Source organism: Oryzias melastigma, linkage group LG5, assembly GCF_002922805.2.
Source record: "Oryzias melastigma strain HK-1 linkage group LG5, ASM292280v2, whole genome shotgun sequence".
NCBI lineage: Eukaryota > Metazoa > Chordata > Actinopteri > Beloniformes > Adrianichthyidae > Oryzias > Oryzias melastigma.
In genome coordinates, this window is record NC_050516.1 from 12,228,659 (window position 1) to 12,254,318 (window position 25,660).

Sequence of the window (25,660 nt, forward strand, 5' to 3'; positions counted from 1 at the left end):
GTTTGAGGGTAGGCTGGCTAGAGTCAAGCTGGCAGAGGGAACAGAGAGACCCTTTATCACACTCTTCTGCTGATTGAAATCATATGGCTTTCTTGAAATTATTGCATTACTTGGAAGATGGACAAAAAGTGTCATAATGATGATGCACCCTCTTTTGAGTCTTCGGTCAATTGTTTCCTGCAGACTTGTTTGTCCTTTGAACGACTGTTTAAATTCATTAAGTACTTTTGTTTTTCTGCATGTTTAAAGTATTGGGTGACTTATCTCACTTAACCCTTAACACCTGAGGCGTCGCTGGTGACGCTTAAACACAAAATCTTTAAACGATGTTTAAATGTTTAAACGGTGGTTATTGATAGAGCTAGGTTAATAAAATTGATTCATCGATTTAATTTTAATAGATTAAAAATCGACTCATAAAAAATATAGATCAATTTGGCAAATAAAGCTAAAGTCTGCTAGCTTGATGCTAACATTTAATGGAATTACCCATAGGACGGCTAATGCTAACACTCGGTTGGCCTAAACATACATTGCTGACTAAATGAACATCTTTATAAACTTACGTAGATTAATTTTCCGAAATCTTTTAAGGAAATATCTTTAAAGTAGACTAAAACATTGTTTTTTTTCCCTCATACCTTCTTCTTCTTCTGGAATAAGGTGTAGTGATGTAGCGAGATCGCCACCTAGTGGCCAAACTGAAACACCCTCCAAGAGAAGCAGAACAATGTTTACAATGTTAATGATCTGAACATTTTTGTTAGAACTTTTCTGTTTGAGAATCCATGTTACACTGTATCCTATTAACAATCACAGTATTTCACTGATACATTTTACAATATGTGAACTGTATCAGATTAATATAAATGTATTAAAATCATATAGTAGATTATTAATGTATATCTAAACAAATGTGTATAAATGTGTAAACTCAAAATTGAATTAAATTGAATTGAAGAATCAAAAGAATTGGAAAAAATCAAAATTCAATCGATTCAGGCTTAAAACCTTCGAGCCAGTTTTAAAAATGAAACTGCCACTTCCCAATTACAAATGCAGCCATGCGACTGAATTTGCTGAAAGACTTGGATTTATGTTGCCATGCAGAGGCATTTTAAGATATGTGAACATAGTCTTAGGGGTTGTACTTGCTCAGAATTCTTGTAATAATCACAAACTTAACCCTGATGTTGTCTCTCTTTTCTTTTAGAATCTGGATCTGGATGCTAAACACTTCCTGGGCTTCCTCCAGGTTTCTTTTCCTCGCCTGCAAGTCGTCTGTGGTGCACCAGGAGAGCGGTCATTGGGGCTGGATGGCAGTGCCTTGTTACAGAATCACTCCTGATTTTCCTTGAACAACCAGCCACATTTTTTCTTCGCAATGGCAACAAACAGAGAACACCAAGTGCGTCACATGGCGGGCTTTCCTCGCGCCATGTACCCGTTCACCTTTAACTCCATGAAGGGCCACTCTCCTTTTGACCTGCTGGCCAGCACTCATCTTTTCAGCCGGTTTGGAGCTGACCTGCCCAAAGAAATGGCTGCTTTATGTGAGTAGTAACAAAACTCTGAATGATGCAGCAAAAGCTATTTTCACTGGTGTGAAGCATTTCTTTAAATGCTCTTTTAACTTCTGTGATGATGATGAGTAGCAGATTTCTGCTTCCACAACTAAACTATCTTTAGCCTTTTCGAAACGACCTCATTCGACTTAATATGATTTTAAATGTTTTGATATGATTATGAAAGTTTAAAATAGAAGGACTTACTGTTGGGAGGCAAGAAATCCAAATCCTACACCCCCTCACATGACAACTGTGTCAAATGTCTGCCCCCTGACCAGTAAAACAGCAAAACTGAGAAGAGTCAGGACGCTCAAAGTCAGTCAGAGGATCAGATTTAGACCCAAAATGATATCAAAAGAAGAGAAAACTGATAAAACTGTTGGCTGACTGGACAAATGTTTTCTTTAATAGGTAGCTCAAAATTTAAACAAAGAATTTAACAAATTGAAACTTTTGCAGCTTGACCACATCTCCTTTCTATCCTTCGTGTTGTAATTCCTTTTAGTGACACAGAGGGCGCTATTACTCTTCATAATGAAACACACAGACGGATTAAATCTAGAGTTTTTGTGCAACTTTGAGAGCAGATGTAGTAGTTTAACCAGCCTGTTTTGTTGCTTAAATTAACAAAATGCTTTAAAAGAGTAAAGTTTTAGTTGCACTTCTAAAGAAGTATTTTCACTGATGTTTCAGGGATTTGACTACATTTGACATTGTATTAAACATCAAAATGTCCAAAAATTACAAAAACATGAAGGGATAAAACATGTACAGCATCATATTTAGTTTATTCTTTTTTTTCAACTTCAGTCATTTCTGTGTGGGTCTTAAAAGAAGCCTGTAAAATAATTTACTTTTCTATGCAGTACTATGGCACTAAAATAACATTTTGCATTCAAGCCTTTTATTTGGTGATCAGCTAAAACTCTCATTGAACCAAAAAAAAAACTAAAGTGTTTTGGAGGAATGGTCTCCCCCTCTTTTTTTGGCTGAAGTGTTAAAACAGCCATGTTGGAGACTGAATTTGAGCTTTGCAGATCTCTCTTGAGACGTTTTACTGAACTCAGGTCCACATTGTTGTTCATTCACCACCACACGATGGAGAGGCATCAGAAGAACCCCTTAAGGTTTAAAGCTGCTGCCTGATTTTATTTATTTTTTTAATCATGAAAGTAGAAGGCGGCGTTGGGGATTACTTTAGTATGAAATCGGGTGACAGCTGGGTGGCCACAGGTCAGTGGCACCTGGATCCCGTTGTGCCATACATTATATGTATCTCTGCCAGTATTTGAATCCCTTATTGGGGCTCGACTTCCAGCATCATACTTTGTCCCCAAAAAAGCGCAAAAAGAAAGTGGATTTTCGACAATATAGTTTACTCTTGGGTTTTGGGGAGTTTCTTGTCATACTAGCATTCCCCCTTCACACAGTTTCTATGTAAATAACGACAATCAAGCAGTAGGAGCAACAACTATTTATAAATTGCCCATTTAATGCTTCCATAAGAAAATCCCTTTTATAGGTCGTGTTTCTTATCCTAAATTAGCCAAACAAAAGTCAGATTTTGTACACAAAAAATGTTTTTTAATGTATAATATATGGGGAACTAAAGAAAATATGATATTAAACTCCAGAAAGCCTCAGAAAAAAACTATTTCATAAACATTCACCTTTTTTTCCCGTTTTTACACTTTTTGGGATAAAAATGAGTGTTACGAAGCAAATCAATGATGCCAGAAGTCGTCCCGCGACAGAGGATATGAATTCTGGCAGGGATACATATCTTGGCACAACTCCGGCTGCAGCTCTGATTGGATGATGTGTAATTGTCTATGGTTGATAGCTGTCTATAAAAAAGTGCCACCATCCACCAGGAATATATAAAAAGCAAGCCATGCTGCTTCTCTGGTCATTCCCAACTCACTATAATCTTATCAGTGTACACATTTTTAGACAACATACCTCCCAAGAAAACACAATCTTCTGTCTTTCTCATTTTCTTTTCACCATCTGCATGATTTTTAACAATAGGATGGTGGCAGTGGGACAGCAGCACAGAGGCAGGAGAGTGGCAGTCTGAAATCAGTCGATCATGACTTTGGGGACCTTGGAGATCCTCATTTCAGTCAATTCTGGCGCTGCTGCCTTCCTAACACTGCCTATCATGGACTGCATCTGCACAACCTTGAAACGTGCCTGGGTGGCCACTGATCGATATCAAAAAATGTTCCAATCGTTGGCGCGGCTCGTAGAAATGCGACCTGCCAAATTTACAGAACATTGTGCATTTGGGTTGCGGATATGTGACTGTAGTCTTACCTGTGTTTTTGCTGAGCTTCATTGGCTTGATGATTCACTGGAATAGTTTCCATTCAAGATTTAGTTTTATCATCTGTCCTGCACATACCACAACAAGTTTGACCTATCACATCACAGAAAAAAAATTGTGATGAATCTTCTGACACCATGTTTAACTTAGGGCTGGGTTGAAAAAAAAATTTATTAATCGATTTGAATCAATTTGAGCTTAAAAGATTAATAATCAATTCACAAAAGATATAAATCGATTTAGCACATAAAGGTAAAGTCTGCTAGCTTGATGCTAACGTTCAATAGAATTTCCAAAAGGATGGCTAATGCTAACATTCGGTTGACCAAAAAAATACATTGCTGACTATCTAAACATCTTTATTTACTTACAGACATTAATTTTTTAAACTCTTTTAAGGGAATACATTTTAAAGTAACCATTTGTAGTCTAAAACTTCTTTTTTTCCCTCATACTGTTGTCTTCTTCTTGAATGAAGTGTACTTCTATAGCACGATCGCCACCTAGTGGCCAAACTGAAACGTCCTCCAGGAGAAGCAGAACAATGTTTACAATGTTAATGATCTGAAGATTTTTGTTAGAACTTCTCCTTCAGATAATCTATGTAAAACTGTATGAGATTAAAAATCTCAGTATTTTACTAATAAATTTCACAATATGTGAACTCTATATCAAATTAAGACAAATATATTTAAATTAAATAGTAGATTTTTAATGTATGTCTAAACAAATGCGTATAAATTACTAAACTTAAATTTGAATTGAATTAAAGAATTGGAAAAAAATCAGAATCAAATCGATTCAGGCTCTAGAAATTCTAGCCGATACCCAGCCTTAGTTTAACTGCAGGGACATTTCCCCTCATTTAGAACTGTTTCCTTGAAGTTCATAGTTTATGTCACAGTGTCATCTTTTAAAGTGAGCTTGTGGTTCTAGAATATTTCTAGAATAATTGAAAGAGAAACCTGCAGAATTTTTTTTTTGCCTAAAAAACTACTTTTATTTACTCTGTTACAAGCTTTAACCTTCTAAATGATCCATTAGGTCCAGTTAATCAAATTATGCACAGATAAACTCCACCGCAAATGAAAGCTGCTGGTGAAGAAAACAAACAAAAGTATTGAAATAAACGAGTTTCTCAAGTTTTTTCTCCTAATCTTAGTAAAAGCTATCAGCATGTGAATCCTACTCAAAATAATCTGTGTGTGCTCCTTTAAATCTGAACTCAGATTAAATCTCCACCCAGACAAGTTTACAGAGTCTGCAGTGAGTGAGAAGCAGATCTGATGCTCAGATATCTGAGGAACTCTCATGTGAGTCCGTAAGATAAATGATAAAACATGACGGACAGAAGAAAGTCACTCTGAGTGATAGTGATCAATGCAACGTGGAGATAATATATTTGAGGTGTAGCACCCTACATGCCATGCAATCCTATGGGTAGAGAAGAACTGAAAGGAATCATAATTTTTATGAGACACATAAAGGCCAATGCAGCTCATACTTGTACTTTGAAAGTGAAATATGTGTTTTTTTGCACAAATAAGATGTTAGCAGTAAATCCTCATATGACAAGAAAACTATTTAAACCTCTTGTGAATTGTGTCTTATTTTAAAGAGTTCACACAAAAAAGGATGCACTGAATTTCTTGTAGTAAACCCTATTTTTGCATCTAAGCTCAAGGTGAACTTGTAATGTAAAAACTGTTTTTGCAGCCCCAGTTTATGCTTTCTTCTTGTGGTTTCTGAAGTTTTCTACAGATTGGTATTCAGGGTTTACAGGATGTTATGGTTGAAAGGTTTGTATCCAGACAATCTAAAACAGACAACCTTCTGCTGCCAGGAGTCATGCCTGCTTTGTCCCATCTGGTCTGTTTGCTCTGTTCTTTGCATCATGTAGGTTTGAACCCCAATATGTGGAGAACTGTGGTGTTCAGAGATGAGTCCACATCCGGTCTGCAGCTGCTGGGTTAAATGTGTAGAGACAAAGTGAATTTAACATTTTTGGAATAACATAGTCAAGTGGAGGTGGTATAATGAAATGGAAGAGAAACAATGATCATTATTGGAGTTCATCTTGTTAAAGAAACACTGCAATGAAATTCTGCAACCAGGGACAAAATATCTGATGATTTATTTTTTTTTAATTTGACAACATTCTAATCTGTTTTTACTAATGAGGTAACATTTGTTAGAATGGAGTAAAGCAGGGAGCTTGTGGCCCACCAACTGTAGCAGTTCCTTCACACCTACAAGCTTTTTCAAATGTTATTTTTCATCTGCTCCTGATTCTTAACGATTTGAACAAACACTCTGAAATGCAATTTTAAGCTTAACTGTCTTAATATATCCCTTCATCATCAGAAAAATGCCACAAAAATATCTTTAAACACGATTTTTTACTGGAGTGGGCCTATGAAATGAAAGATAAACAAATAATTTAGTTATTAAAGTAAGATGATGTCATGTAGCTAATTTTTAAAAGATATTTCACAGATAAACTGTTGGAAAGTAGATATAAACAAAATTATTATTAAAAAATATTTAGAAATTGTTTTAATTAGCAAAATATATTTATAACCATGGCTGACCAGCAACAAACTGAGTGGTTCCTCCCATTGGTGGAAATGCACTATTCTACCCGTCAGGCTGGTCTTATTTTTAGTCACATCTGTAAGCGCACACATGGTCCGTGTCAGTTTGTGCCATGCAGACACGCCCTGAGTACACTCCTGCATCGCCACAGTGACACACAAACACCGGAAGATGAAAGATTTTCATCCCCTCAGAGACTTTAGGGACTGTTTAATCAAATGATGGAGATTTAGTTTATGTTTCCTCTGCTTTGTTTACTAAAGTGCAGCTGATCAAGAAACTCATTCTAGAAATCATGACGGTGGATTTTAGAGAGTAGCAAAGGAAAGAAATCCCGCTTCTTATCCAAACTAGAGCCATTTTGGGATTTTCTCCCAAATGAACTGAAACTCTACCAAAACCTCCAGACTTGATTTCCTCTTAAAAAAAAAATCTGCAATAAATTTATTCAAGCTGTATGTTCTTTTGTCTTTTTCACTGGCAAAGAAAGCACACAGGGAAGTGTTTTTGGATGAAGCATGACTTTTGGAACACAAAAACATGAAACAATTTCTGGATTTTCACCCGTAGAGAAAACATTTCTAATGATATCAGTGTCGATGTTGGGCTCACGGCCCTTGAAACCCTATTTTATTTTAGGTCATAAAGCTGACATCTTTTCATACTTCTTGTGGCGGTTACATCTTGTTCTTTGTGATGTATTTCGAATCTGTGTGTGCGCGTTGGTAACCTGAACCAAAAGGCACAGAGAGAGGGTTGTGTGTTTTTCTCTCTGTCTGTCATCACAGGCACTCTATTTAAGCACACACATAATTGTCTAAGCCTGCACACTCACATGCACACAAAACACATACGAGCTCTTTAAGCTGCGCATTCCAACAGCCACGAACATCTCCAATTTGTGTTTTCTGATGACTACAGCGACAAAACAACAAAAAAACAGGCAGGAACTGCAGATTAAAGTTCGTTTTTTTGGTCTTACTTAGTGATGGGAGCCAAAAAAAGCTGACGTTCGAAACACGACTCGCCCGTCCAACGATTTGTGTGCTGGAAGAAAGGGAGTAGGGGGTCCAGGTTGGCTGGAGAGCGCCATTCTTTCAGCTTCAAAGGGCCGCAATTTGCTTGGCTTAAGTAGTGGGTCTGAAGCAGTGTTTTTGCTGAAAGTGAAAGAAAGTGATACGGCTATTTTTCTTCTTCTTCGCATTCCCCCCCTTTCCATTTGTGTACTTCTTTCCTCAAAGCAGCAACAGGGGGCAGGGTGCTGCGAGGCAGGGAGGCTAATTGTCTCAAGGTGTGGAGAGAGCTCAGCAGCCTGATATTATTGTGCATCATGGTGTGTTTGCCCGAGCAAACTCAGAGTAAATAACCAAAAATTGCGCCAATTTCAAGAATTATATGAAGAATAATAAACTTTAGAAATAAATTATTCTTCTGATAATGTTAATAATGGATTAGGAGGGCTGGAAGAAAAATAAACAAACAACAGACGGGAAAAAAAGAATAAACAGAGTTGTAAGATACAATGTGGTGGGTACGAAGCCACGGGCAGGACAAGTTTGGAAGTGTGTCTGAGCGAAGGGGGGGTGTTAGGGCCCCATTGGGGGTTTCTTCCAGAGTTCATCTCTCTTGAACGAGGGAAGGAAAGGGAGGAAGAAGCAGAGGGAGGGAGGGTGCCTTCGTATCGTATACACACTATTCAGACTCGGGCTCGCCTGCAGCAGTTACACTTCAGTCTGACTGACTGGAGGATCCAATGAGATCCAGGGAGGATCGCTTCAACCAAATTGAAAAATTCAGTTTGTTCAGAAAAGGCTGAAAGGAGGGGGATAAAATGAAACAAAAAAAGATGGATGAATTTTAAAGGAAAAGTCTGAGAAATCAAAACAAAAAAGGAGAATTATGAGAGGCAGCAGAAAATTTTCCCCGAAACTCTTTGAATACGCTTCTGCCTTAAATAGTTTAGGCTAAACTCCAGTTTAAGCTTCACTTAACACAACCATAAACTGCAGCAAACAGAACAAAGCCGTCATTGTTGTTCCCAGTTACTTTGGGGATCCCTGTGCAGCACTAACCTTCACAAACAACAGCCTCCAAAACCAACTTTCCAAACAGCTGCTTCTTTTATGAAATCAGTTTACGATAGAAAAATCATCAGAGCACAAACTCTCTTGAAGTGAATCATATCCTCTGGTCCCGTTTTCCAGACTCGAACACTCAGGGGGACGGTCTGGGTTACGTCTGGAGAACGTCCAGCTCTTCTGATGCGGATATTTCTGAACACACAATTCTTTCAGAAAATGTTGAAAGATTGAATGTCTGCAGTGCATGTGTGAATGTGGCTGAGGAATTTTTTTGGTCATGTGTGCGTGGGAAATGAGTTTACCCTGCTCGAAACAATGTCTGAAGGACTTTATCTACAGTTGTCAGGACCTATTCAAGTAGTTTTTCAAACAATAAAACAAAATCATTGGCAGTTCTTTTTTTTACTTTTAACATTGTTTTTATCATCTGAGGCAAATTACATAGTTGTCATCTTAGTAAAAAATAAATAAATTTTCGGTAAACAAATAAAAAAAAAATTATAATAATTTTAACTCCTTGCTGTGTTTCGCTAATTTACTAACTCTTCTTGATTTACAATCATCTTGAACCAAAAAAATATATATATTTTAAATGTATAATTAGAAACAGCTTCATGTAAAAAAATGTGTTCTTTAATGTTTTATTCTTTAAAAACAAATACAAGATGAATGAATTAAAAAAAGTTGTAGTCTAATTATAAAACATAATTTACTCAGGAATAAAAATGTCTAAAGCTGTTATTAAAATTTAAAATTTTATTATTTTTAATATATTTATTTACAACACAGAATTTATTGTTAAAGCATTACAATTAGAAAATCATTTTTTTAATTATTTTCTGTGAAAACTTCAGAAAAAAGTAGGTGGGAGCTGACGGATGATTGTGCAGCCAATCAGGAATCAGGAGACACGCTGCCATTGCTGTTGTTCCCCTCCCCTTTCATGTGCCTGGGCCACGCCCCTTTTTTGCAGCACTGGGAGACAGTTGGCTGTGAGTGCAGCAGCAGGCTGTGAGAGGCCCACAGATCCAGCAAGAGGGGAGCTGGGATCAGCCTAAGCAGCTCAGGGCAGCAAGGAGATCTGACAGAGAAAGAGACGTTCTCACAGGCTGAGGGGGAAGAGAAGGTTCTGCTGAGGGCGCTTTGCTCATGTTGGAGTTTGGAGGACGGGCAGAGGGGGGCCAGTGGCAGGATCAGACAGACAGAGGACACCTGGACCAAGCAGGGCATTAGGTTACTTCACTGGAGGCTGTTGCTAAAGTTTCTTCCAGCAGAACCTGAGAAAGTAGTGGGAGTATGTTCGACTGCATGGAGGCTCTGGGTCTGGGCCCTCGGCCCCTCTTTGATGTGTCCAGGCAGGGCTCCTGCATGCTCAGCAAGGCCGCCTCATACTTCTCCGGGCTGGACCCCTTTGCTTGGGCCGGGGCGAGCAGCGTTCAGTGTGAGTACTCAGTCTGTCTGCAAAACAGCAGCTCAGTGTGTGTGGGGGGGGTGTGTGTGTGTGTGTGTGTGTTATCAGTCCTGGTTTTGTTATCACTGAGCCCTCTCTACAGGAAGAGTCAGATTCCTTTCGATTATGTGTACCCATTCTCACCCCGCAGTGTGTTTGTTTATGTGCTTAGTGTGCTTTGTGAGCGTGAGTGAGTGTATTTATACATCACGCCGTTTGTTTTCTTCATGAATGACTTCACTTGATTGACAGCTCTTCCAAACAACATCTCCAGAAACGTCCAAACAGACAGAATCAAAGTTTTATTCTAAAATCTAAGCATTTTTACAACTTTTTTTATGTTAAAATTAGACAAAAGTTAGTCCTGAAATTGCAAGGACTGAGAATTCTTTGGAGTTAGTGTAAGAATCATGTGCTATCTGTCCTCTCTATACAAGCTAGACATTCTTCTGATAGCTCCTGGGCAGGCAGGGCAGATTGCATCAGGCGTTAAGATACTGCTCTGTTAAAAAAATACAAAAATACAAAATCTAATCAGCAGCTGGCAAACACAGCAAAGATAACCAAAAAAAAAAAAACTTTACTCTGTCTGCTGGAAAACTAAGTGGACCTTTTGTTAATGTCATGCAGTCCATTCTCACTTTCCTTGATTAGGTGGAAAATCAAACAGCAACTTTAGTCAAACTCAGACATACTGAGGTGAAATAAAACGCACGCTGTCCACTTTTCCTTCATTTGGGATGTTCTTATTGAGGGCCTGAAGTCTATTCATCTTCAGTGAGTATTTGGATTGCATTGCATTAAACAGTGTCAGGCCCACAGTGCTCACTAATGATGATGGATAAGCAGTCAGGATGACAAACACCACAGCAGGGCCTGTTTCAACTCGCCGTGGAGCTTTGCCAGATGCCAGCTTGAAAGACAAATGTCCACAAATACTCATTAATCAGGAGTTTTGTCTTCTATATGACATTTGGTTTTGTTTAGTCTTTTATGGTAAAGACTGTACTCTTTATAACCAACCGAACAAAAAAGTATGTTTTTTGTTGTGCAAATGAAAAAAACCTGTTTAATAGAGTGACCAGAATAGTTTCAGAAGAGTTTTAAGTGGATGACTTCAGATATTTCCTGTAGTTCTTTTCTAATCAGACTGATCTGTTCAGCTTCAAGTTACAAAATAAATGTGATCACGAGATTAACTGCTGAAATGAGAGAGAAAAATAAGATAAGTAGATCAAAATAATCAGATGATCTTTTTTAGTTTTGTAACAAAAACAAATCAGATTTTAACAGTTTGTTTCAACTGTTAATTGTGTATTTAATTACATAGTTAAGACAACACCTTCACTGTTGTAATCTCTTCTTTTTTAATGACAAAAATATGCCTGAAGGACATTTTCTTGTGGCATTTTTCCCATGATGGAGGACATATATAAAGAAAATTAAGATTAAAATGGTATTTCTTTATTTAAATCGTGAATCAGGAGCAGACAAAAAGTTGGAAAAAGCTTGTATTTGTATATTACGCCCAAAAGCTAGACAAATAGATCAAATTAAAATTTTATTTGTCAACATACGTGGTATAATATTAAACAACTAAACGACATTAGATGTATTTCCATAACAAATTTGTGCAAAACCTCAAAATTCTAGAAATGTAGAAAAAACACAATATTGCAATTACACTGTTTCCATTAAATCATAATTGTGTGAAAGAACACAAACCAACTAATGTGATAAATCATTCAAAAACATGGTGATGAACAATACTTAAATTTACCGCAGATACATTCAAATTTCTGCCACGGCACTAGCGCTTATCATCATCTATCAAAGGAGACGTCGACGTCTTGTTCAGATTAGGGAGTGGCGAGCTACGTGGAAGTAACTACGGATGCAGTGATTTTGGGAAGTCATGGTTAATGATTTTAAAGAGGAGCTGTGGATCCAATAATTCTGCAAGACAAACTCAACTATTGATGAGCTGTGTGATGCAGTAGGACCTCTCACTACCTCTTATTTTTTATTATTACCTCTCCACTACTGCCTCTGTTTGCACACTCCCTATTATTATATTCTGCACATTACAATTTGCACAATTTGCTTTTGTTTTTTATTGTATATTATTTCCTTATCTTTTGTAAATATTGCTTTTCCTCTATGTGTTAATATCTTCTGCATATGCCTAATGCTGCAACAGCCTAATTTCCCAGCCTGGATTGAATAAAGTATTTCTGTTCTATTCTATTCTATTATTCTCTGTGCAGTCGCTGTTGGTCACGTCACTAATTTTATTTTTTAACAAATTGTATTTGATGCAGTTTTACAAAATTTGTCATTTTCAATTAACCTCAAAAGCCACCTACTCCCACCGCAAAAACTTTTTTTTAGGCGAATTTATTATTTTAAATCCAAAATGCGCAATTTCAAAGATAATGAAAATGCAGCTTGAAAATGATAAAGACAAAAGGCAAAAGTTTGATGACTGAGTAAATATGTGACCATATAGCCAACTTAAGGTCACAGAAGTGTAAAGTGTCCATGTCCTGCGAAAATATTTATTTTATAAAGTTTTGTAGATCCATGAACGTCTTCGTTTTCCTCGTCTGAGCTGGTATCTGGATCAAAACTCTACAGCTGGATAGCTCCTATAGTGCTCACCATTTTTGTTGCACAGGTAATGTTAGGTTGGTGTTGTGAGGGGCTGTAAGCTAGCAGGAGAATGTGTAAATGAGGGGAAGTGGGTGCGGGCTTACTACACCAACAGTCCCGCCCACAAATCAGAGACAACTTTCTAATGAACTCCTTCAACTCTGCAGAAACTCTGTCTTAGAAAACAACATGTTTATTGATTTTGGCTAAAAATAAATAAATAAATAAATAAAAAACGCAATAAATCAAAACATGATTTAAGTGGGGGTTTAATTGTTTAGACAACACTTTAATTGTTGAAATGTAATATTTTATAGACATAAAAATGTGCCTTAAAATTGAACTATTGGGGAAATGTTCACACAAACTAAAAGAGGCAGAATTTCTGACCATATGAAACATTTTTAGACATTTGCACGTACTCAAATAATCTCCAGATCTGTTATTTTTAGGTTTGGATCTGAAACGATCAGCTGATTAGTCATAGAACGGACTGTCTTTTTGACACACAGTGTCTCCGGTGTGTGTTTGTCTGGATGTGTATGGGGCGGGGTGTGTGTGTGTGTGATCTCTTCCTGGTTTTTTCTTGCGAGGCAGTTCACCACCTCTTTGCCTTCCTTTGTTTCAGAGTCAGGAGGTATCGGAGGGGAAAGGGGACATGCCAAAAACTGTTGCCCTGTGTGTGCATGTGTGTGTGTACGTGAGTGTGTCTCGCTCCCAGCCAAATTGTGTGTTTATACTTGGCTCACACATAGATCGGCTTACACGCCGTATGCTGAGCACCCAAGAGCTTTTAATGATTCAATTATGAAGAGAAAAGGTCAATTAAGAGATTTGGCCGCTTTGTTGGAGAAGATGAGAGAAGAAAAGCAGATTAAAGGTGGAATTTGGGATTTAAGGTGTCTAAGGCCTAAAGGATGAAACACTCCTTCATTCAGCATCATTTATCTCATTTAGGCCCTCAACAGCACAATGGAGATACTTTTACAAACTGTTGCTGATAAAAAGAAAAAATCTGTGGATTAAACAGATCTCACTTGAATTTCGGATCTCCATTTTTTATGTGAAGGAGCAGATGTGTTCAATCCGATGACAAATGTTCTCATATTCCAATTTTATTCCAGTTTTGCTGAATAAAATCTCCTTTTATTGTCTTTTGATATAATGATAAACTTTTCATTTACAGACTTGATCAATAAAAGTAATGTTAAATCTAAGTATAATGTTTCCGTTCAGACCTCAATTTTTGGGTCACGGTTTTGTTTCGGTTTGATTTAGGATTTGTGTGTTACAACACAACAAATAAACTATGTAAAAAAGCCATTAAATCAAGTAACTACCATCCATCAATTTTCCTAATCCGCTTGATCCCTTTGGGGTTTAGGGTGGGCGGAGCCTGTCCTACTGTTAGACGAAGGCGTGGTACACCCTGAAGGGCAAACAAGCACCCACACAGTCACACCTCAGGGACTTAGGGGGGGGGGGTAAGAAAATATCGATTCAGTGAAATATCACGATCATTTATTTGGCGATATGGTATCGATTTGAAATACTGGGAAGGAAGTTTTTAATTAGTGTTTAAAAGAAAACATGTAGTTCAATCTTACTTTTGTTTTCACTTAAATGTTTCCTAAATTACCAAAAGATTTCAGATTATTCTTAAGTCAAATTAAAAAAAAAACAGGGAGATATTGTCTGGTACTACATTGAAATATATGGGGATATGATACATATCATGATACGTGTATCGTGATATGTATCATATCGCCAGACTCTTGACAATACAAACCTCTATAAGGGACACATTAGAGCTCATGCGTCAAAGTCAAGGCCCGGGGGCCGGATCAGGCCCGCCAGGTAGTTCTATTATATTATTTTATTTTATTGTTATTAACGGCCCGATGTTATCTTGCACTTATTTCTAACTTGTTTAATTTTGAAAAATATGTTTTTATGGGGAATAAAATATCAAAAGTTATTTAATGTTTAAGTTGATTTATTATGGAATAATATTCCTGCCTTTTTATTCTTCATTGTTATGTTAAAAAGTTAAATTTTTTAAGTTTCAAAATTTTAGTTCTAGAGTGTTCAATGAATGTTTATCCTGTTCGGCCCACATCCTAAGGTGTGTTTGGATTTTGGCCCCTTGTGCGATTGACTTTGACACCCCTGATTAGAGTAATCAATAAACCTATGAATCCTGTTGGGATTCGAACCAGGCTGAGAGGCAAGAGCGCTACCCGCTGCACCACCATGCAGCCCAAACAAGTAACGATGAAGAATGCAGCAAACTTTCAGTTGGCTCATTCTACCTGGTATAATGTAACAAAACATCCCAACAATTCAGTTCAATGGTGTGACATTCGGTTTGAAATTGAAAATTGTTCAAATTGAAGTTAAAATGAATTTAGGGGCAGACAATGTTAATTTCCACTTCTTTCTGTCCTCTTTTCTTTTTTTATCCATGTTTGCGATGGCAATTTAAAGTTGTATTGTATGTTTTTGTTTTATTGAATAAAACTGAAAAAAAAAATTCTGTCCTGGATGCTATTACTGTATATGGTGTAGAAACATTGATTTAGTGAAAGATATTTTCAGGGTTTTTTTACCTCAAAATTCAAAAGTAAGTAATTTCAGCAAAATATTTGACAAATAAAGTGAATCATTAGCAGGTATTTTTTAAATTGTATAAAACTGCATTATAGGTCATCCTTAACATTTATTTTTTTTAATTCTGTCAAATTAAAGGTTTACTGATGCAACAAATGATAAGGATGAATCATTATTTTGACACTCATTTTTACTCCAGTTTTACTATTATTTGTTGTCAGTGATCTATTTGTCATAAGAAGACAGTAAGAAGTGGTAGCTTCCTCCTCGTTCAGGTGATGAAAGCAGCATCTTTGAGAGAGAAGTTCCGAGTCGTGTTGCAGCTTGTCTCAGACTCTCAGCTCCCACTGTTCTCCTCTCCACCTTCACAGTTTGCTCCCGCGGGAGACTTTTCTTTTGTTCTATAAAAATGTGTATTCAAATGCAAATATTTTTTGACAAAAATAGAGCTATTAACTTCAGAGAACGACGTAAATAAAAACATAGTTTAACGCAGCAACATTCTGCTGCAAAAGTACAGCCTTCATTTATGCATAAACCAGTAATTTTTTTGTTTTTTTATTTATGTACATGTATTTCATGTACATAAATAAAAAAACAAAGCCATATAAACATAATGAGAATATTTGTTCCTCATTTGCGAGGTGGACTTCTGTTTTGTGGCTCTGTGTGTGCTTTTGTGTGTCCCAGCCTCTTTTTGTGAGTGTTTGGTCGCTGTCTTTTATGGAGCCATCTCCTGGACAGTAGCCTGGTTTTCACAGCCTCTCCTTTAAAAGGCGCCGCCAACGACAGGAAGGGCTCCTCCTTCTGCCAGGGCAGGAAGGCAGGAGGAGGACAACAGGGTGAGGGGGGGTGAGGGTTATTACAGGGGGAGAGGAGGGGTTGGTATTGAACTTAGACCAGCTGATGAAAGGGATTGTCTCTCAGATCTGCCCCGCTGCTGTGGTAATTACTCGCTCAGCATGTTTGAGGTTCACCATCACCATCCGTGCTCGGAAAATCACCTTAAAGGTTCCACATCACTGTAACAATAGAGAGGGTTAAAAATCTCTCTTTCTACCGTTTTGTAATTTCTTTTGCACATTAAGTCACACAAAAAACTGTCTGGCACACACACATTTTCACAAATGTGCACACATTCCACAGTGTGCTGCTGAGCATTCTGTGGGTTAAAAAGTTAGCCAAAGGCTAAATTTGTCATCCGTGTAAATCTTTTGACAGCTGAATGAACGTGGATCCAAATGGTTTTTGGTTTTTCTTGTGAATTGTAACACATTCTTAATACAGTTGGCTTGTTCGCAGAGGTATGAAAGTATTTTGCAGAATCTTGATGTGAACAAATAAAGACGGTTTAGTTTTTTTTTTGGAGCGTCGGGTCGTGATTCCAGCACGTTCCTGCAGATTTGGTTCAGGATGGATGCAGGTTAAACACTGCAAAAAGGTTTTGTTAAAATACAATTATTTTGTGATTGAAAAACTTTATTGGGCAGATTTCTTTTTGTAACTTTCTTAAGATTTAGTTTTGGTTTTTTTTTTTATTTAGTTTTTGAACAGTCTCCCAAAATGAGAAGCTGATGTTTGGCCTTAAAGTCCCACAACAACTACATTTTTTTCTATTGTAACAGCATTCACAGTTGTCTTTTAATTATGATTATGCTGTTTTTAGCAAAATCTATTGAATTTTTAAGACATTTTTTAGAGTCGTGAGTGGGACTGTAGGTATGGAAGTTATCTTGTGTTATGTTGTCTTGTCCCGCTAGTTTACAAACCCAGATTTTTTTTAACCCAGGATTATTCTCTGCTCCTAATCCAACATAATTTGAACTAAAAAAATACTGAGAAATGCCGTTTTAATCTTAAATTATTTTATATTTTATATACTTCTTCCACCTCGATAAAAATGCTTCAAGAACATGTTAAAAACAACATAATTTAAATTTTTAAACATTTTTTTTTAATCACAAAAATAGTTTCCAGTGACCTTTTAAATGTGATTTTGAAGTTTTAGTCAAAATCCTAAAGCCTTTCTTGTTTATTTAAGACACATTTTATGCACAGTGGCTGTAGCTCAGTAGAAATATAATTCTGGTTTGTGGGCAGGACTGTTGGCACAGATAGATAATAAAAAAAATATTCAAATATAATAAAATACAGAGGTGCTGGGAGAGCTAAATGAACCTTTTATTGTACAGTTAAAGATACGTCTGTCAAAACAACAAAACAAATAAATTCTACCATAGATTTAATTCACTTTTTGGACAATCTTGCTTTGTGCTGATGAAAAAACTTGAAAAGGGTAAATATTTTTTATTCTGTATGTGAACAAGCAAAAACACCGCTAACAAACAGTCCCAGAGGTAAAGCAAAATCATTCATGCTTGTTATCATTCAACAAAGATCTATGAAATATAGATATGCTGCACGCCAGGCGGATGTAAAGCGCTCAGCTTTGAGCCAATGAGGCCGATGTTTGCCGGCCCAGAGGGTTCCTGCTGTCTAAACAGTGATGTTCTGATCTGACAACAAACAGAAGATGAGCCCGAGAACACCAGAAGATCCGCAGGAATAAATAAATTAAGTTGTCTGCAGTTAGAAGGAAAAAATGCGCTTTTAGTCGTTTTCAGAGGATGCTGGACGCTGAAATGTGGTCTGACAGGTTGGAGTTTGGCTGCACGGAGTTGGTTCCTGCTTGGAGATGTGTTGTCTCTGCTGCGTGCTGATTGATGTTGTGACACACCGAGGGGTGAACTGCAGGTTAAGGAGAAAGAGGTATTTTTCTCAAGCCGAGGCTCTGCGGCTGAGCTGAGTTCAGGGTGATGACAGCTGCTGACAGTTCTTGGCTCCTCGCCCTCTTTCTCCACACCAGGTAAACTCCCCACCTCCTCTCCCCCTATGGCCAATTGTCTCCCCTCCGTCATGTTTCTCCGTCACGTTCCTCCTCACTGGCTCAGACAGTCCGTCACGACCTCCTCTCTGGCGCCAGATGCAGCTTCTTCAGTTCAATAGGAGCCTTTGCTTCTCCACTGTTACTATATAAACACAAAACAGTGATCAGGTTGCAGCTCGATTCTGATGCCTTTAAAACCCTTTATAAACCGATTAATTTATTTTCCTTTTTTTTTTACATTTTAAATCACTGTTGAGAAGTTTAATATAATCTTTAAAGCTGCTAAAAGCTAAAAAGGCTCCTAAAAAAAACTAGAAAGGACAAAGAAAAGCAGTAAATCAACACAAGTGAGATGCTGGAAGATTGCAGGCTCCTGCATTCTTGAAGTCTTTAGTCACAGTACACATAATGAATGCTTTTTTCATGCTCTAGTCAGGTTTTACTGTCCGTACAAGCTTTTTTAAAGGCAGGAACATATTTTTTCCACTTCAGGTTTTAATTTAATTTACATCTTTCCTTCAAAATCCAATCATTTGTCACGGGAGAAATGTGAAATCCTCCTTTTTTGTCTATTGTAATATCCTTTTTAGTGGTGTTTTATTTAGGATTATATAGTTTTTAGCTAAAATCAAAAAGTAATGTAATTTAGCAGGAGCTCATCGGAAGTTTGCTTTTGGGTTGTGGGTAGGACTTAGCCTCAGCTAATTACCCAGCATTCCTTTGTTTACACTCTCTCCCACTAGCTTATAGCACCTCACACGCCTAGGCTAACATTAGCGTAGCAAAAAGAAACGGTGAGAAATATTGAAGAAAACCAGCTGTACAGTTTGTGGCAGCTCAGATGAATAAAATGAAAACGTTAATGGATCTATTTGTCTGCAAGTGTTTCAGAGAAGAGAGACTTTGGCGTCACAAATCTGAGCTTTTTCAAACTGCTGGTTTTCATCTGTTTCTGATCCAACACAATTTGAATAAAGAAATACTCAGAAACACAGTTTTAGTTCTAAATTCTTCTAAACATATCTACAACATGCTACAAAAACACATTAAAAAGACAATTTTCATTGGAGTGTTCCTTTAAAAACACAGCACACACAAACTACAGCAGTTTGGAATAAATCAGGGTGAAGCAATTGATTATAGTCTGCATTAACTGGGTCAAGTTTGGGGAAAAAGGAACTATTTGTGACTGTGTCCTCAGATCAAACACCACTGAAAACTAAAAGGTTATTGTTGTCAAAACTTGAAACCAGCATTGGTATTTGAATTTCTTCACATCATGAAGATAAGATTTGACTTGGCTAAAACCATCTCGAATTACTGATTCATAGTAAAAAAAAAAGCTCTTATCAAACGATGATGTTGAGAAGTCGGATGTATTTAACATCACTATCACATGAATGTGGTTCTACGTCGGGCCACTTAGCTGATTTTTTACAGCGGTCTGCTCGTCATTAGCGATGGCCCTCTTCAGTCAAGGTCAAAGTTAAATAGTCCGGATTTTAGACCGCGAGGAGACCACTGAGAAGTTTCTGTCCTCCGTCTGGCCTCCTTCTTTTCATTTCTCCTCTCTGTTTTTATGAGATTATTCCTTTGTGCCGTTTTTGAAACCTTACCACCCTCGTTAATGGCGAGCTGCGGGTTCAGGTTGGGGTTGCCGCGGTGGGACGGAGGCCACATTTGGTTCAGTGCTGTCCTGTCCATTGAAGCGACAGGAGGGGCTGTGACTTTGGGGTTTCTGACCCCCGGATTCTTTATTTTTACAAGGAATAGATGTAAGGCTGGAGCTGTTGATGTGAATAGCTGCCCAAGGTGACTGGATCCCAATAAAGAGGCCGTCACCCTGGCCGGGGGCCTCCTTCCCATCCGAGACACAGCCTTTATAGGGCTGCTTATGGGCCTGGGCAACTATTAAACCCTGTTCGTCCTGCACTGAGGAATTTAGGGCCAGGAAACAAGGGGGTGGGGGTGGGAGGGAGCTGAGGGAGGTGAAGTTGGGGTGACTGAAGGTGAAAGTTGAAAGGCACAATCAGAGGAATCTGGTTTTACCTTTTCTGTGCCACTCTGCCGTCGTTCCAGTGTGAGGAGACGTAAACATCTGGATGTTTTTTATCTGTTTTTTTCTTCTTCGTCCATCTCACGTTGTTTGTTTTGACCGTTCTCACCAGCAGCCGTCAAATGACTTTGCCCCGCGACCAGCATATGGTGTTATACAGTGTGCCATTTTCTTTAGCGAGGCGGTGCGAGGGAACAGAGGGAGACAGCCCCCCATCCCATAAATCCCACCTCTGTTTGTTCACATGGACTTTCAGGGATATGGGAAGGGTTGGTTCCAAATAAAAATCTGAGCTCGCACACGTGCACACCCTCTCACACACACACACACACACACTCACACTAATATAAAAATTCAGATGTCAGTCAAAAGTCAGCAGAGGTATTTCGCTCCCCCACAGCTCTCCAATAAACGGTGAAGCCAATCAAACCTCAGCTGCCAATCAGCATTTTATCAGCGGGGCCATCTGGCCATCAGCTAATTGTGTCTCTTTTAAGTACCTGTCAATCACCCCCCCCCTCTTTTTCTCTTAAAAATGTCTGCCTTTGAGCTTGTTGCCCTTCTGGCTGCATGGGGTGGCCCGCATGGGGCTGGGGGTTGTTTGTTGACCATTCACTCCTAATCAGTTGCTGCATTAGCTTTCATCATGATTTCAAAGAGCATTAATCCAAACAAGATGTTCTAATATGTAATTCTTCTTCTGCAGCGGTGGAGACGCAGAGCACCAGTTCAGAGGAGATGGTGCCCAGCTCTCCCTCTCCTCCTCCTCCTCCCCGGGTCTACAAGCCCTGCTTTGTGTGCCAGGACAAGTCATCTGGTTATCACTACGGAGTGAGCTCCTGCGAAGGCTGCAAGGTAAACAGAACCGCCTGAAGTTGTTTCAGAGAGACGGAGGCAAATCGGGTAGTAAAAGGTTGTTCTGGAGCTGGACAGATGTGCAGCAGTCCAGCTTTTGTGCACAAACTCTGTGAGTTCTTACACCTAAATCACATCTCAAGCCTTCTAAATTAGATTAGATCAGAAATGGTTTATTTCAAGCAATCAAGAGGGAATAATGCATGTGCAATATAATCAATCAACAGAAGTTCACATCCATTAAGACGTGTCAAACACAGGATAACTAGACATCAAATGACAGATTGTTTGAAAAAGGGAGCAGGAGGAAGCGAACTTATATAATCCCACCCCGGCTCATGAATTATCATTATGTGGTTCATAACTTATAACCAGATAATTATACCACACTAACACAGATTATTAAGACTCATTAAATGACAATAAATCATGTAGATATGTGAGTAGATATAACACTATTTCTGACTTTATCATAGCATATATTATCAAAGTTTTTTTTCATGCTCCTCTTTGTTTGAAATTAATGAAAATGTTCAAGAGCCGTTCAAAGCTGGAAGATGGTTGCAGAATTTGCATCACATCTCCTTTTATTTTCTCCAGGATCATCCAATCACAGGAGGATTGTGAAATTCTACATTTTTTCTATTGTAAAATCGTTTCTAGTGTTATTTTAATTATGATTATACAGTTTTTAGCTAAAATAAAAAAGGTTTTGTTGTTTTTTTAAGACATTTTTTCTTCAGTGCAGCTGGAGCTCATTAAATTCACTTTTGGGTTGTAGGCAGGACTGTTTGCCTCAGCTAATTTCCCAGCATTCCTTTGTTTACACTCTCTCCCTCTAGCTTATAGCCCCTCACAGGCCCAAGCTAACATTAGCTTAGCAACAATAAATGATGAGAAATGTTAGCCGAGCCGCTTTTCTCCTTCACAATCTACTGGAATGAGGTTGATCGTGTTAACGGTTGAAAAGTTACAGTAAATCAAAGAACATAAACACTGGAGCTATGGTGTTCAAATTAGAAATTCTTGTTTCAATTTTTTGGGTTCAAACCCCTGAAATCCTCTCAGTGGATCGTTTCTTTTGGTCTAAAGTTGATCAAATTTTTTTCTGTTTTTCTTGCTGCAGGGTTTTTTCCGGCGCAGCATCCAGAAGAACATGGTCTATACGTGCCACCGAGACAAGAACTGCCAGATCAACAAAGTGACTCGTAACCGCTGTCAGTACTGTCGGCTGCAGAAGTGCTTTGAGGTCGGCATGTCCAAAGAAGGTCAGGGATCCTCACATCAACAAAGTCCTATTAATCACTTTTGGGTATTTATAGAAAGCAGAAATGGATGATTTTTTTTTGCTTTTGCCGACAGCGGTGCGTAATGACAGAAACAAGAAGAAGAAGGATGTGAAGGAGGAGATCGTGCTGCCAGAGAACTACGAGCTCAGTGGAGAGCTGGAGGAGCTGGTTAACAAAGTCAGCAAAGCCCATCAAGAAACCTTCCCGTCTCTGTGCCAACTAGGAAAATACACCACAGTGAGTTTTTAGAATTTCTTCAATTAGCTCACAGACACACAGAGAGTCAGACAGATGAATCTATTTCCTTTTTTTCCCAGAATTCCAGTGCAGAGCACAGAGTCCAGCTGGACTTGGGCCTTTGGGATAAGTTTAGTGAACTCTCCACCAAATGCATCATAAAGATCGTGGAGTTTGCCAAGCGGCTACCGGGCTTCACTACGCTCACCATCGCGGACCAGATCACTCTCCTGAAATCTGCCTGCCTGGACATTCTGGTAAAAAGCCCACCTTTAAAGTATCATCTTTTAGGCAACATAAAAAAACTGTCATTTTCTAGGACATAGTTTCTTCTGAGTTCATCACTAAGTTGTGGGCAAAAATGTTGGCATGGAGTAAGCCTGCCCTCATTTCCCATCATCCATTTCTCTCCCACTAGCTCCTTTCATCCCCAACCTAACATTAGGTGCGTTTGAGATGACTTGTGCCTCGCCTGCATCGTCGGCAAGACCAGGCGGGGGCGGGAAAAGGCGCAGAGATGAAGGCTGAGAGCGGGACTGAACGAGAACAGGAAGTCGGGGTTGTCCTTAACATTCCGTTGAATTATAATATGCCTCTCCCCCTTAGTATGAACTTTACTACTATGTTTTTTATAATAATATTCAACACATGTCTGCAGATTACAGATGAAAAATAGCTGCTGGGTTAACTGGTCCAAAGAAATTGAAATTATAGTTAACTTTTAAATGCAACAATAACACATAAAACCAAAGATTATTTGAAATCTTGTTCAGTTTCTCATTAGTGATTCACTACTTCCCAGAAAGAGTTACAAAATGGGCAGATTTCCTTAATTTAGCCCCAGTCATTTCTGATCAGAATCACATCGAAGTACAAGGACACCGTTTCCCACGATGCATTGTTTTGTAGTCACCAAGGCAGCTTGCAGCCAGCGCAGCACCAGATTTCCAGCGGCACCCTCCTGGGTAGGCGCCTTGCACCCGCCTCTTTGTCACAATATTTTCACAATGATTGACAAGTGACGTCTGAGTCAAAACTACCCAACATGCACTGCAATCCAGGCGATCTGTGCAGCGCTGCGTCCACCTGCATGATCTCAAACACACCTATTAGCAATGCAACAAAAATGGTGAGCAATACTGGAACTATCCAACCGAACAGTTTTAAGTCGAAGAAAACAAGATGTACCGTATATAGTATAAGTCGCAGGTTTTTTCATAGTTTAGCCAGGGGTGCGACTTATACTCAAGAGCAACTTATTTGTGTGTGTGTGTGTTTTTTTGAAGACATAAATAGGCTAATATATTTGTTATCTTCCCAGTAAACATCAGTAGTCCTTTGGCGGTTGTTTCCTCTAACAACCACCAGAGGGCGCTGCATCTGGGAATAAGTAATCGCTGCTAACAGCGGCAGAAGAAGTGTCGTCCAAAACAAACATGGAAGAGGATCTGATTGTTTTCCGCTTAAACTTTGATAATTTAGTAGATTAGTATTCTTGTATTTATTTATTTATTTTTAGCTACGCTGGGCTTGGCAGATTTATTCTGAAACGTCAGACTTTTCTCCCAAAAGTGCAACTTATATTCCAGAGCAACTTAGAAATGTTTTTCTTCCTCTGAATTTGACATTTTTTGGTCTTGCGAGTTATACTCTGGAAAATACGGTACATATACTTGTCTGCAAGTGGGTGCATCGGAATGGAGCGGAGCACGGAGCTTGTGGCTAGTCTTAGCAGCTTCTACGTCACACCTACAAGCTTTTTCTACAAGCTACTCCTGATTCACAATCATTTGAATAAAGAAGTTCTCTAATTTAAGCTTATATTTCTTTATATATGTCCTCCATCATGAGTAAAATGCTACAAGAACTTGTTAGAAACACTATTTTCACTAGAGTGGGTCTTTAAAGTTCACCTTTCTGTGCTGCATAGCCTCCCGCTCTTATTCTAAGTTCTCATCCCCCTGCCTTCCCTTTTCCTCAGATGTTGAGGATATGCACTCGCTACACTCCAGAGCAAGACACCATGACCTTCTCCGATGGCCTGACCCTCAACAGAACCCAGATGCACAACGCCGGCTTCGGCCCTCTCACAGATCTGGTGTTCGCCTTCGCCGGCCAGCTGCTGCCTCTGGAAATGGACGACACAGAGACAGGGCTGCTCAGCGCAATCTGCCTCATCTGTGGAGGTAACCGTCTGGATGATTCTTTCCCTCTAGTGGTAGGGAACTGGTTTATGGAGTTTGAACTCTGTGATGTCAAACAGGACAGTCTCATCTCCGAAATTTGACAGTGATGGAACGCCCACCTTTTCTTAATCTTATGAATTAATAAAAACTGTTTAAAGTTCCGCTCTGATCATCTTTTATCTATTTTAAAAGTGTTCCCAGTGGTCTTTCAATTAAGATTGTGCCATTTTTAGCCAAAGTTTTGAAAACTTTGTCGTTTTCTAGAACATAGTTTCAGCAGAGTGGCAGGAGTTCATTAGAAATTTGCAGGTGTGGGTGGAACCATCTAAATCACAAATAAGCTCTTTTTCAAACATAACTCTTTTCCACCTGCTCCTGATTCACAACAATTTAAATACTGAAATAATTAAAAATGCTGTTTTAATTTTAATCTTCTTTATCTATATGTCCTCCATCATCAGAAAATCTTACATGTTAAAAACACATTTTTCATCTTTAACTTGAAGAAAACATTAAACAAAGTTGTTACTTATTTGTTTGTTCATTTAATTACATTTTTATTTTAATTTCATTTCATTTTTTAATTATGTATTTATTTAACATTTTTTTATAATAATTTTATTTTATACTTTGTACTTTATAAGTTATTTATTTTTTATCATTTTTTACATTTTTTATTGTTGTTATTTATTTATTTTAACATTTTGTTTTAATTTTATTTGTAATTTGTTTAATTCATTTATTTATTTTTTAACTTGTTTTATTTTAATTTAATTATTTTTTGTGTTTATTTTATTTTTCATCTATTTAAACCATTTTAATTTAATTGTTTGTTGTTTTCTATTATTTTTTCACTTTTTTATTT

At 38.2% G+C, this 25,660-nt stretch overlaps 1 protein-coding gene across 2 annotated transcripts in view; it reads left to right on the forward strand.

The window, feature by feature from the left end:
- Positions 1–25,660, forward strand: part of LOC112145266 (retinoic acid receptor gamma-A) — a 42,718-nt gene that overhangs the window by 14,345 nt on the left and 2,713 nt on the right. Inside the window, exons 2-7 of one of the 2 annotated variants that reach the window (XM_024270399.2) lie at positions 1,214–1,553; positions 20,935–21,083; positions 22,210–22,351; positions 22,446–22,609; positions 22,690–22,866; positions 24,591–24,795. In XM_024270399.2, the coding sequence (XP_024126167.1) occupies positions 1,385–1,553; positions 20,935–21,083; positions 22,210–22,351; positions 22,446–22,609; positions 22,690–22,866; positions 24,591–24,795 (1,006 nt within the window). In that variant the 5' untranslated portion in view covers positions 1,214–1,384. Of the gene's footprint in view, positions 1–1,213; positions 1,554–9,379; positions 10,015–20,934; positions 21,084–22,209; positions 22,352–22,445; positions 22,610–22,689; positions 22,867–24,590; positions 24,796–25,660 lie in introns of those variants that run through there. The other variant, XM_024270400.2, reaches the window with a different exon arrangement.